This window comes from Gopherus evgoodei, chromosome 4, assembly GCF_007399415.2.
Source record: "Gopherus evgoodei ecotype Sinaloan lineage chromosome 4, rGopEvg1_v1.p, whole genome shotgun sequence".
NCBI classification, from domain to species: Eukaryota; Metazoa; Chordata; order Testudines; family Testudinidae; genus Gopherus; species Gopherus evgoodei.
In genome coordinates, this window is record NC_044325.1 from 107584395 (window position 1) to 107596923 (window position 12529).

At 40.0% G+C, this 12529-nt stretch overlaps 1 protein-coding gene across 3 annotated transcripts in view; it reads right to left on the reverse strand.

The window, feature by feature from the left end:
- The window catches only part of PLEKHA7 (pleckstrin homology domain containing A7), a 289322-nt gene that overhangs the window by 81692 nt on the left and 195101 nt on the right, over positions 1-12529 (reverse strand). For all 3 annotated transcript variants that reach the window (XM_030560483.1, XM_030560481.1, XM_030560480.1), the window contains exons 7-8: positions 12054-12126; positions 10640-10740 (exon numbers count right to left, since the gene is read on the reverse strand). In XM_030560483.1, coding sequence (XP_030416343.1) covers positions 10640-10740; positions 12054-12126 — 174 coding nt within the window. The remainder of the gene's footprint in view (positions 1-10639; positions 10741-12053; positions 12127-12529) is intronic.

Below are 12529 nucleotides of genomic sequence, written 5' to 3' on the forward strand. Positions count from 1 at the left end.
TTATTTGGTCATATTTATTTAATGACAGAATCAATGAATCTCCCTCTTTTTTTGTTGTATTTCCAAGCACTGGAACTGACTATAAAACTCCATTCATCTTGTAGGCTTATGCAATAAATATTATGAGCACATTAGTAATTTAACTGTTCACAGTTTTTGGACAAACTACAGCTAGTATCAACACACACAAACACTAACTACATAAAAGCATTTTTTAACCGAGTGACATTTTCATTCACATATACATATGTATAAAACAAACATGCCTTTTATTTTAAAAGCTACATTCCACATATAACTCTTATAGCTGAACTTCTGTTTTGATAAAGTCTTTTCCCACTTGTTATTCTACACTGAAAAATAACCTACCATCATACGTGGCTTTAGAAATACAAACAGTTTTGACAGAACAGAATATGTTTGATCTTGTGTGAAGCTACATGATCTGTTATATACTCTAAAATTGCTGAGTTAGTGTTAACATCAGACTCTCACTTCAATCATGTGCAAACTTATTCTAGAATAAGGGGGTTTCCCCACTATTTCAGCACTTCATGTTTTGTACACAACTTGCTCCCTTCCCTTCCTTTTTCCCCAGAAGGACTGCAAACATTTGAACATGGCCTTTCACTCACCTACATGACCACTACAAGGGAGCCCTCTTATTTCCTTTAAGACAGCTCTTTCACATATTTTGTTCTAGTGCAAGTCTGTTGGCTGCCATCTCCCATCTCACTAGGCAGGAAGGTTGATCGGACCAGCAGTGTGTTAAACAGGACAGCTTAGAAAGGAGGAGGACAGCACATGCCTGGGATTCCAAGGCCGTCCACATCCTATTGGCCAGCCAAGGGGAGGGGAGGATGGGAGAGAGGGTAGTGCAAAGAGGGAAGCTGACTGGCCTCTCACATCCCCCTAACTTCACCATTAATTTAAACCTCTACTGAGGTTTTGGGGGGCACCTCAGCTGCCTACCCTCCCTCCTTATAATTGTAGTATAGTAGCTGTGGTTTTGGATGCACAGAGTCTGACCACGCACCTGTTTTGGGATCAAGAACAAATTTTTCCCATTGTGGCAGTCTGGCAGAGGCCTGTTGGGTTATTTCACCTTCCTCACAGTAAAATGGAAGCACAGTTTTGTTAAAAAGAAGTAGGACTTAGAAATTAATATTAGTCATTTGTAGGAATGTTTGGTTCATTGCAATTCGCTGCCACTGTCTAGTGTGGATAAAGGCCAAAAGGGCCAACTCCCAGAAGTAAGAGACCTGGAATTTTGCTGGTGGACTTTGTGAGTATGGGAGGAGGCTTTGCAGATTGAGGTCCCTCTTTGCTATCCTTGTGCCCTCCTTGGAGTGGGGAGGATGGGAGGATTCAGAAGTGAGCTGAGTCCTAAGGATAGGCTGAAGAGGGTTTACCCCAAGTTATGAGGTTGTAGAGTGTGAGCCATGCAGTCTTGGACTGAAAACACTTAAATGCCTGGTGCATGAGAGTCACAGGAGATGAGACATGCTTCTGAGGGTTAAGTTAATAAAGCTGAAGCCTGCTGCTTAAATTGAACTTTGTCTTCATTCACCTGTATATCCTGATTAATGTGATGTGTCTTTTCTCCCATAGAATTCTATTACACTCTCTCTCAGGGTAGCCATGTTCACCATGCAACTGGAAGAGAGTGCAGGACACTATTGCCTAACAAACTGTATAAGCAGCAAGCAATATGTATATGGCAGTTTCTACCTTCAAAGACTGAAGAAATTACATATATAGCCTCAGAGAATGAGGACTAAAGGTGTTGTGCTATTACCAACAAACCATGACTCTCAAAAGAGTTAAGAGAATGTAAAATTGGTCAGAATAACATTCAAATGTATTCCAGATATCTATTAGTAGGAGGTCGAACACGCAAGAAAGAAAACCACAATCTTACGCTGGTGTCTGATGGCTGTCACTGCTAACAGACACAGAAGAGTTTTGAGAGTCTTATTTTTTATTTTAAACAATTGTTATTAGGATATCTACAGCATACATACTAAACAAGACTGAAATATAACACATGCACATACACAACGGGGGGTGGGGGAAATAATATTGGTACGTATTCATGCATTCAGATGCCTTATTCTGGACAGACAGGAAAAGACAGGCTCTCTCCCATAAGGCACAGAAGGAGAAATGGAGAGCAAACCCCAAGAGCATACCCATAAGGACAAGACAAGGACAAAAAATGTTGAAGTTAAAATAGTAAAAGGATTCAGGTTTTCAAGGACTACATTTTAAACATAAAACTACACTGATTAAAGTAAGTAAGTAAGAACTAATGTTAAATGTCTAGAACCATTAAGTTAATAGATAGAAGTACTAAACTAAGAGAAAGTCACAATTACACAGAGTTAGTTAACAACTTTTTACACATTCCTCTGAAAGTCAAGCATCACAATGACTCGTGAAAATATAGCAGAATAATTCCTCTTACTCTTAGGTTGAAAAGTGTCAAATTTATGGAACACTTATAAGCCAAAATTAAAGAAATATCTCATCCCTCAGCTAGACAGTGAATCAGTTCCCTATAAAAATTATCAATGTGATGTGGAGAGGGAAGAGGAATTAGACATAATTCTTCGGGAAATCTAGAAGCTGGGACCACTTTTCCCCCTCCTCTTCCTCCATTCTAAAGTCCGAAACAGTCCCTTTCAGGTATACAGAGCATGGCATTTCCTCAGTTTACATCATGGTAATAAATCCATTAGACAGATTGAAGGTACATAAGTACCAGAACGCTTAAAGGGAAGGCTCCCTGGTTGCACATGTGCCTTAAATCTGGCTAATGGATTTATATATAAAGACTGAAGTATGTCAACACTAACTTCAGGAAGCAGCGAGATACTATGAGCAACTGACGAAGTCTCAGCAATGAAGAGCAGCTCAACATAGTAAATCCTGATTTCCGCTAATAAAGGACATTAAAATACATAGAAACAGTGTTGCAATGGCCTCTATTTTACAGGCAAAAATTGGGATCTCTCTCGCTTCTTCAAGAGATGAATCTTCCCTGTTACAGAAGTTATACATGGTAGTATCAACGTAAAAGTAGAGTGTCTTGGTAGGGCTGATGTCATTTGTGATCTCTCACTGAAGTTTTATTACTACTCCATCTTATTCATCTTCACCATATTGGACATAAAGCAACAAATCATGGATGTGATTCTGCAGGATCAGAACTTATGTTTGTACAAATGCTTACAAGTGTACAAGTGGCTCCCCCACTTTCTCAATCTAGTATAATGGAGAAATATTCCTAAACTATTTTTTTATTATTATAGTTGGATAAACTTAAAAAACATTCCCTATGAAAATACTTTTCACACACAGGAACAATCAAAAGTAATCTTTTCTCAGAGAGAACTCTCCAGCTTTTAGTAAGATTTTAATGACATTAATTGACATTAATTTGACAATACTCTGTGTTTTAAACTGTTTAAATCTAACACTAGCTCAACAAACTAAATACATCTGTCAGAAAATAAATGTTTAAAATGGAAGCTGGCCAATAACTAAACTCATACTTATACTGTAATTGGAATTTTGCACTAAACTAAATAGAAGACAGACCACGTTTAAAATATGACAGGATACATTTTCCACTTGTTCAGGACTTCAGTGTGAAAAAAGTCCTCTATTTTGGGATTAATCTTGTTGTGTTTTCTATTTCTAGCAGCATTTAGTTATGACATATAATGTTCACCCATGCTCTGTGTATTTAAGGGTACTGAACAGATTAGATAAATGTAATGGCTAGTGAGTGATGGAATTCTGGTAAGGAAGTGCTCTTGAAATTCTACAAGCTGACATGTGATGCTGTAGGTGTGGAATTTGAGACAGTCTCACGTTATCACTACTACAGAAATCCTAGGAAATCTATTCTTGCCCCTGCTATAAACTTTGTTCTGAAGTAAGAAAGTCACAGGTCCTGGCTTTAAACCTGCATTCAAACGTCAGATAAAAGCTTAAGTAGAGTCAATTCCAGCCCAATAAATAATCTTTTACAAATAATACACAGCAGTTTATGTATGCATGATTTATTTTATGAGTTCTCCAGTAACAGCATAACATCGGCTTTGCAATAAAATCCTACATGACATCAGGAGATATTTTCCCCCTTAGTTTGGTGAAGAGATCATTATGAACATCTTAGTATAATAGCTTACAGTGATTTTAACCAAATGTCCTCACCACAACTTAATGTGGTGGGTCTTTGTCCATCCAGCAAGAAAAAAGGGATAGGGCTCCTTTTAAGGTTCCCACTGCAATTGGGTTACTAGGGAGGAGGAAAAGGGATGGACTTACTTTAGCAGAGCCAAGGGGTGGGGGGACAGGAAGTGGATGGACAATGTGGCAGCACTGACCTACCATGTGCACCAGAGGAGGGGGAAGTATTTATACTCTGTACATTTGGGAAGGAACTCTCATCAAACACCAATCAGTAGCATCCAACTTCTCACCCATGAGATCAGAATAGGACTGGTCTTTATCATCATCTGCTGCAAACATTGTACTAGTTCCTTGGAAGGAATTTTTGCTTCACCACCAGACTGGCTTTTTTTTTTTTTTTTTGCTTTCCTCACAGCAAGTCAGGGCAAAGTACATACGGAGGATAGGTCAAGATGTGGCAAATGCAGCTGGTGGCAGGTGTCCAGTGCAGGTACTCATTACAGAGGGGATATGGTTCCCTGATAAACAGGAATTGGAAGAGGATTTAAGGGATGGCATCCCCTAAGGAAGCTGGAAAAAGAGGAGCTGGGGCTCCTAATATCCAGTACAATAGGAAAACAATCCGCCTCCTCTTTTTCAGCCCTCCTTTACCCTCATTTGAGGAGAGAGTGGTGGTGTCCCGCAATGGACTGGGACCAAGATAACTGTAAACAATTAAGGAAAGAACAATGACCTGAACTGTACGATTTATTGCTGGGTATTCCCAGATGTGTTAAGTGACTAATTAAACCACATGCCTTCCCTCTTCGCTTTCTTCCTGCATGGCTGAGTCTATGACTATATAATGCTGATTGTCAGAGACTAACTGAAGCCCAGTTGGGATACTCTGAATCATTTGAGAAGAAATTTTGACAGAAGTAACTTAATTGCTTCTGAAATTGTTATTTAACCATAACCATAACCATGGCAAACTGCAGAACTAGTGAGGAGTGATACAAATTTGATCTACCCTAGGTAAAAGCACAGGGTTGACAGATGTAGTTGTCAATATCAACACCAGAGCTTGCATACTGGAGATGATGTCTGGCTCTTGAAACCCATATTAATTATTTTTTTTCCTTTTGTGATAGTTTTACATAGGTATACAATCTTATAACTTTATTATAAAAAGGAGAATGTTTCCAAGCAGCAATTTTTCACTAAAAAGGTATGTTTTAGCTAGCACAACTATACTAAAGAAGATATTCCCTTTGCAATTGTTCCTTATTTTTCCATGATAATACTTCAGAAGACGTAAAAGCTTGGACCTTCATTTTATCTCTTTTTCCAATATTTGCTTCTTTCTAGGGAAAAGAATCTAAGGGGAAAAGGCTTATTGAGTCATACCTGTTAAATGTTGGAGTGAAGATTCTTTTACAAAGGTTCCTTTGTAATTTTTCCTGTTACATGGTGTCTGAAGCTACATCTACACTAAACCCACATCTACACTAAACCCCTACAGCTGTGCCACTGTAGAGCTTGTGGTGGAAACGCACTAAGTCAATAGGAGAGAGTTATCCCATCGATTTAATAACTCCTGCCTCCACGAGAGGTGATAGCTATGTCGGTGGGGGAAGCTCTCCTGCCAACATACTGCTGTCTACACCTGCTCTTAGGTCGGTGTAATTTACGTCGCTCAGGGGTTACACCAAAGTAACCTGTACTGTAGACAAGGTCTCAGCTCTCCATATTTATTTATTTTTACAAAATTTCCTAAAATATACTGAATGTTTCTAGAAAGTGCACTGGATTTGGTCACCATGCCCCCTTCTTTTATGGAACCAGAAAATACTTGGCATAAAATCCCCTTCTTCTGCGGTGAACTGGAACTGGTTCTATGGCTCCTACGTACAGAAGGGAAATCCTGTCTCCGTAAATGTTTGTGACAAGAATCCCTGAGGAGAGACAAGGAAAATTGGGTGGGATGGCACGATGGAGGAGAAATGGATGGAGTTACCCAATGTTATAATCTGTTATTTGTATAATTTTCTCCCACGCAGGTCAAAAATGGGAGAGATGATCACCAAAGGGAGGAAGATGGGTAGTGTGGTGTTGCTGAATATTCCACAGTAGGACGGGTTCTTGACCTTCAATCAGATAATTAAATTGACATTTCGATGATAATAAGGGTTGGGTGGTGGTAGTGGTCGTAGCAGGTGGTCTCTTCTTCTGATATCTGTCTTTTCTTAGGGTCTATGAAAGCTGGAGAATTGGACCAGATGGATCTCTGTGCCCTTTGTGATCTACTACATTGTCTTTCATTTATAGAGTTTATACAGAGTGACCCTTGAGTCCTTTAAGGTGTGCAAGATTCTTTGCTGGACTCACTGAAAAGTCTCAGTGTGAAAAGGAAGATCTGCTATGATATTTAGACCTCCCTAAGACATGCTGATAGCTGCAGCCAAGATATTTAATGCATGATGACAGTAGTAGAGATAGAACAAGATGCACTGCTGGCTGCATCCAGGGAGATTTGTAGTATGGTCCTCATTAAGAACCAACCCTCAGTTTTGATGGCCTGAAACTGTTCCTGATGATCTGGGAGAAGATGATCAATAAAAGTGTTTAATTTGCTGTAATTGGTCTGATCACACTTTGCCATCAGAGCCTGATAATTTGCTATTCTAAACTGCAGTGTCGAGGAAGAGTAGTTTTTAAGCCCAAAGAGGTCAAGATGCTTCTGATGTTATTATATGGCATAGGATTCAGTGTGGTGCTGTTTACCATACTCATTAACAGCTTTCACACAACCAAAGAACTCGGAGAAGAGTGTGAAAATAAAAAAACTCAGAAGTCTTTGGAGGAACATAGTACTTTTAATCAGCTTGCTCAAGTCTACCAGATCATTTTGACAGGATCCAGCAGAATCTCTTTTACTGGCGAAGCTACTCAGTGAGAAGTTGCCAGGTGGAGTATATCCAAGAGCTTATGTTGTGACTCTTGGAACTTGTTCAATGGGATCTGAAGCAAGGCAGCTATCTATTTAGTCAGCTCCTAAAACTGTTTAAAATCTTTGGCATAAGAGAGTGGAGGAGGCATCACAACTACGTCTGGAGAAGATGAAGAGATATGAATTTGTGGTGTCACATCCTTATCCATTCTAGTCTCTTGCTCTTCAAAAAGCTCCTCACGAAGTTGTGGTTGTTTAAGAGGGAGAGACGGAGCACGCAATTGCCTTTCACAATATTCCCCACAGGAGAAGCTAATACCCCTCAATATTGCTGATGGAAGGTTGCCCATGGGACCCAATATGGCCACTGAGGACCATAAGGTAGAGGGGGATGCATCCAATGCTGCTAATACACAGGAGAAGGGGCAAGAGATTCTCTTGCCCTTTGGGCTTTTTCTCAGATAAGGTGCCTGGAAAGATGTCTCTATGGTGGTAAGTAGGAGATCCCTGTACAGCGATATGGGAATTGTAGCGGGATGGTCACCTGCTCCTGCCTTAAAAAGCTTAAAACAGCCCAGGGAGAGGGCTGTGGCAGGGAAGGAAAAGCGGGGCTGATTGGGTAAAGCAACCTCAGCTGGCTGCCATGCCCCAATCAGGCCGAAACTGTCTTAATAAGGGCCCAGTTGACCCTTATAAGACAGCAGTGGGCCAAAAGCACATGCAGTCTCTCTCTGCCTTCAGAGAGAGAAGGGCCTGGCTGCTGGGAAGCTCAGGGTGCTAGAGTGAGGCAGGGCTAGGGAAAGGCCAGGGGGGCTGGGGAGCTCCAGGATGGCAACTCCCCAGGCTGCAGGGCCTTGTCCAAGGCCCCATAAAGGCACTGGGTTGCAGAGAGAGGTAGCAGGTCCAGACTTAACCTTGCCTATGATGAGTGGCTGACACTGCAGTCTGCCCCAGGGCACGGGGGCGAGTTGGTGACTGGCAGTAGCCTATGACTGAGGCGAGGTGGGGATAGCAGGTGGGAGTTCCCCAGGGAGGGGAGACCCAGAGACTGAGGGGTATACTGCCAGGGGGGCAGCACCCCAAAGACAAGGGGCACCGGCAGGGACATGGGGGCCAAGCAGCAGTGGGACACCAGCCTGCAGAGAGTGTTCCGGAGGCTGGATGAGCTAATTCCCAGAGTCAACCAGCAGGAGTTGCCGCAGGGGTGAGTCCCGCATCACTACAGGATTCTAAAGAAGTGTCCGCAGTATAGTATAGAGGAGGAGCAGATCACTGTCTGCTTGATGGAATGGTATCATAGAACCAGAAGGTTCCAGAAAAAGGTAAGGCCTCAGAGATCCTGCAAATCTCAATACTGACTTCTGTTAGATACCCATTCATAGTGGAGACTCTGGCTCATCAGACACTACAAGTCCTTGTAGAATCTGAACTTCTTGTGCATGAATCTGCATCTGGATTAGACAGGGCTCCACAGTAAACAATGTTGATACTGAAGGTGTTGGTGGTAGTATCTGTCTAGATGTACATGTCTAGCTGTGTAGAGGTATCAATGTTGCAGTCTGGATCACCTGTTTAGGTACTAGAGGTGGTAAAGAAAAGTTTGATGATGTTACAGACTTCCTAGATGTAGCAGCGTTTAGAATCTCTGATGTGCTCTTATCCTGCAAAGACCTAGGTACTAAGGGCAACGGAGCATGATGCTCACTCTGAGGCTGATGTCTTGGGGGGCAGGGGGGATCTGGGCCTGTATCTGAGGCAGATCGGAGGAGGGAGCACGCCAACATAAGGAGCCAAAGTTTAATCTCCCACTTTTTACGAGATCTGCCTTTAAAAGCTGAACTGAACTGAATTTAGCTGGGATGTGAGTGTCTCCCAAACAATGGATACATAGAATGTCTGTTACTGATCAGGACAGCTTCCCAGCAGGTAAGGCAGTGCTTGAATCTCAGGGACACCAACATGACAAGCTGATAATGCCCCCAAAAGCAAACCTTTCAGAACAGCAGGGAATTAAACAGGAATGCCCAAGTTATAACTAAAGTAGTACAATTATCAAAAGAACTAAATAAGCTAAATTAAGAAGTCAAGGCAAAGCTGAAGTGGGTATTTTAGATGCGCTGTCTCAAGTTGTGGGGTGGTTGAGAAGAAACTGAGGATGGTTTGCCTTTGCAACTCTATGTATCCTTGGTAAAGGGCACATGAGCTTCTAACAGGCACTGCTACTGAAAATCGCCAATCAAAGGCACATGTGCAACTGAAGTGGAACACCCATAGGGACACTACTTGAAGAAACATTCATTTAAACAAACAAATCAGTTTCATTTCATTTTCCACAGAAAATAAACCTGAGATCAGCAACAGGCAATCTGAATTGCTAAAACCCACAAATCAAGAAGAAAGAAAAAGCTCTGGGTGGGTAGATTTAAAAGCTAAATCTTTCTGTAATTTTCATAAGGCAAAACAGATGGAAAAAAGTTTCTTTCTAGAACATCATTTGCATACCACTTGATGAAACTGTGCATGATTAATGCTTGTAATTTACTTTGATGGATTCAATGTGTCATGTTCTGTTCCAAATATCTGTATATTTTAAAAATATAACCTGCATTGAAGCCTCTATAATTTGCCTTAATGCATGTGCTCAGACATGTAGTGAGCTGGAAGCAGGCTTTTCCATTACCAAGAATAGATTTATTTTTTTTTGTTGTAATTTCAAAGAGCAATAAATAGCTAGAGCAAACCATAAATCATTCAACATAGAATTTTAACAAGGAACACTCCTTATCAAAATAATAGATGTACTTAACTACATGGAAGGCAAAATTAAAATGTTGTTCTAAGTAGAACCTTAAACAACTATAGCTTCAAGACTTCAAGTAGATAAAGGTGGCTGTTCTTCTTCCCTAAGATGAGGAAATTACATCATGAGTTAAGAGATAAAAGGAGGAAATTAATTCTCTGGAACTATTATAGAGGCCACACTAATTATCCATTTTTTGCGGAGAAAATAAATGAGAAGTTTAATTGCCACAATGCATTATATAACAAAGCAACTAAAGTCATGGCACTGTCATTTCTTCTCCTTATCAACACTTAGTGGTGATTTTATTGCAAAAAAAATAAGTCATCCCCATCCACTGTGAAGGAAAACATTCTATGGGGGGAAAAGTCAGTATTTCTCTCTATTTATAAGTATTGATAAGGTTTGCCAGTTTTATTTTCTGATATTTTACAGACAGAAGATCATTAACCACAGGCACATACTAAAGCAACAGGGAAACTTATAGCATAGCAGAAAAATGAACTATGATAAAACTATTAGATCCAAGAAAGAAATATGGACCATTGTAAGTATGTGTGAAGTAGATATGATGTAAAAAACAAAACATTCATTTTTACAATTATTTAAAAATGGAGATAGTTACCGTTTCCTCTAAATGGTTTTTAAATATATAGTGTATTTACTGTTGAACATAAATCATAAGCTCTGTGATTTATTAATTGTACCTTAAAGGAATACTTGCGGTTTATGCGATCTTCAGGTCCAACAGGAGATATTACATAACTAGGCAATGGTATGCTACCCAAAACAATTTCTTCTCTGCTGTCTATTGAATGAAAGAAAAATCAAAATGATTCAGGGCACTTCTTCAACAGGTGTAAACAAACATATTCCCTAACACAGTGGTTCTCAATCAGGTGTACACATACTCCTGGGGATACGCAGAGGTCTTCCACAGCATACATCAACTCATCCAGATCAGTGTTTCTCAACCTGGGGCACACAACCCCCCAGGAGGGTCACAAGTGCAGGGCTGGCATTAGGAGGTGGCAAGCAAGGAAATTGCCCAGGGCCCCGCAAAACTAAATTATATGCTTCAGCCCCAGGTGGTGGGCTCGGGCTTGAGCCCTGGGTGGTGGGGCTTGAGCTGCAGACTCCTGAAAGGAGTACAGTAGTTAGGAAAGGTTGAGAACCGCTGCCCTAACATATACCAATAACAGTACCAACAAGTGGAGAAAACAAGTGCTTATTATATGAAGTAATGCTACCAGAATTCTTCCAGCCAACCAAACTTTTCCCCTTATCTTTTAGTCAGAAGAATAAAATTCCAGAACAAAGCTCCTGATGATGTCCCTTTAGTGACCAAAGGGCAGAAACATGGGAAGATGGAAAAGAAGGCCACCAAAGTGACAATGAGTTAAAGAGGGACAAAGCAGAGAGACAGTCTTTGTTCAGCCTTCCTTTAAAATCCACTGAGGCAACAAGGGCCCACTGTCTCTACTTAGACTCTCCTCTAGATCCATTCCTAGTAAGGCCCCATCCATGGGGACTGGCCACCCATGTTGTCCTGTTTCTTCTTCCTTCCTGCCTTTTTACTCACTCATGTGTGTAATGTTCTCAGATCAATATATAGTAAACATTCTTAGATTTGTTTTTAAGGCCAGAATAGACCATTTTGATAATCTAAAACAATTTCACTCAATGATTCTTACATCCAGCCAAATAATTACTATAGTTAATGAACAGTCATTACTATTGGCACTACATAGAGAAACAATAGTCATAAATATGAATAAATAATACTTTGCACTTCTATAAAACCTTCCAAATATTTCAAAGCACTTTACAAACAATGTACTTAATCTCAACATCTATGTGAGTTAGGGAAGTACTATCCTCATAACTTATATTCCAATAAGTGTGACAAACCAATACAAGCAAGCAAGCAAACAGTAATGTTGCTTTCTAATGAGGGTTTGAGTCACAATTTAATGTTAAACAATTGTTTCAAGGCTAAACAGCAGTGTAAAAGTTTAACAGTTTTTTGAGCTCTAAAGAGTTCTGAGGCACAAATTAGCACATTTTTCACAATGGCCTCAGTTTCATGAAACTCTCAAAACCACTACATTGTCTACTCACCTTTGTAATAAAACAAACAATAATCAGACAGCACAAACCATCGTCTTTTCCATAATCTCATTCCAGAGCTATCCTGCAAAACCAACAAATGTAATATAATTTCTTTCAGTTCAGATAAAAACTCATATAGTGTCGGTTTTATTATCTAATTCTGACAGTGCTCTACTAATTAACAGATTACCACAGATGTCCCAAAATACAATATTAATAAATATAAAAATAAATATTTTACTTGTACTTGAAGAAACATTATGCAATGATAGAATCATCAAGGCTAATATCTAGTTACAGGATAAATCTTCCCTATGCTATCTAGGACAATTTTCAAAAAAATTGTTTTTATTCTCTAAGTAACCTAAAATCTGAAGGGTACATGGATTGCGCAGTATGGGTAGCTACCATATATTTTCCTCACAGATCTAGCAGGTAATTAGGATAATTAATTGTGTAACAGGAAGTGATACTCATTCCAAGGA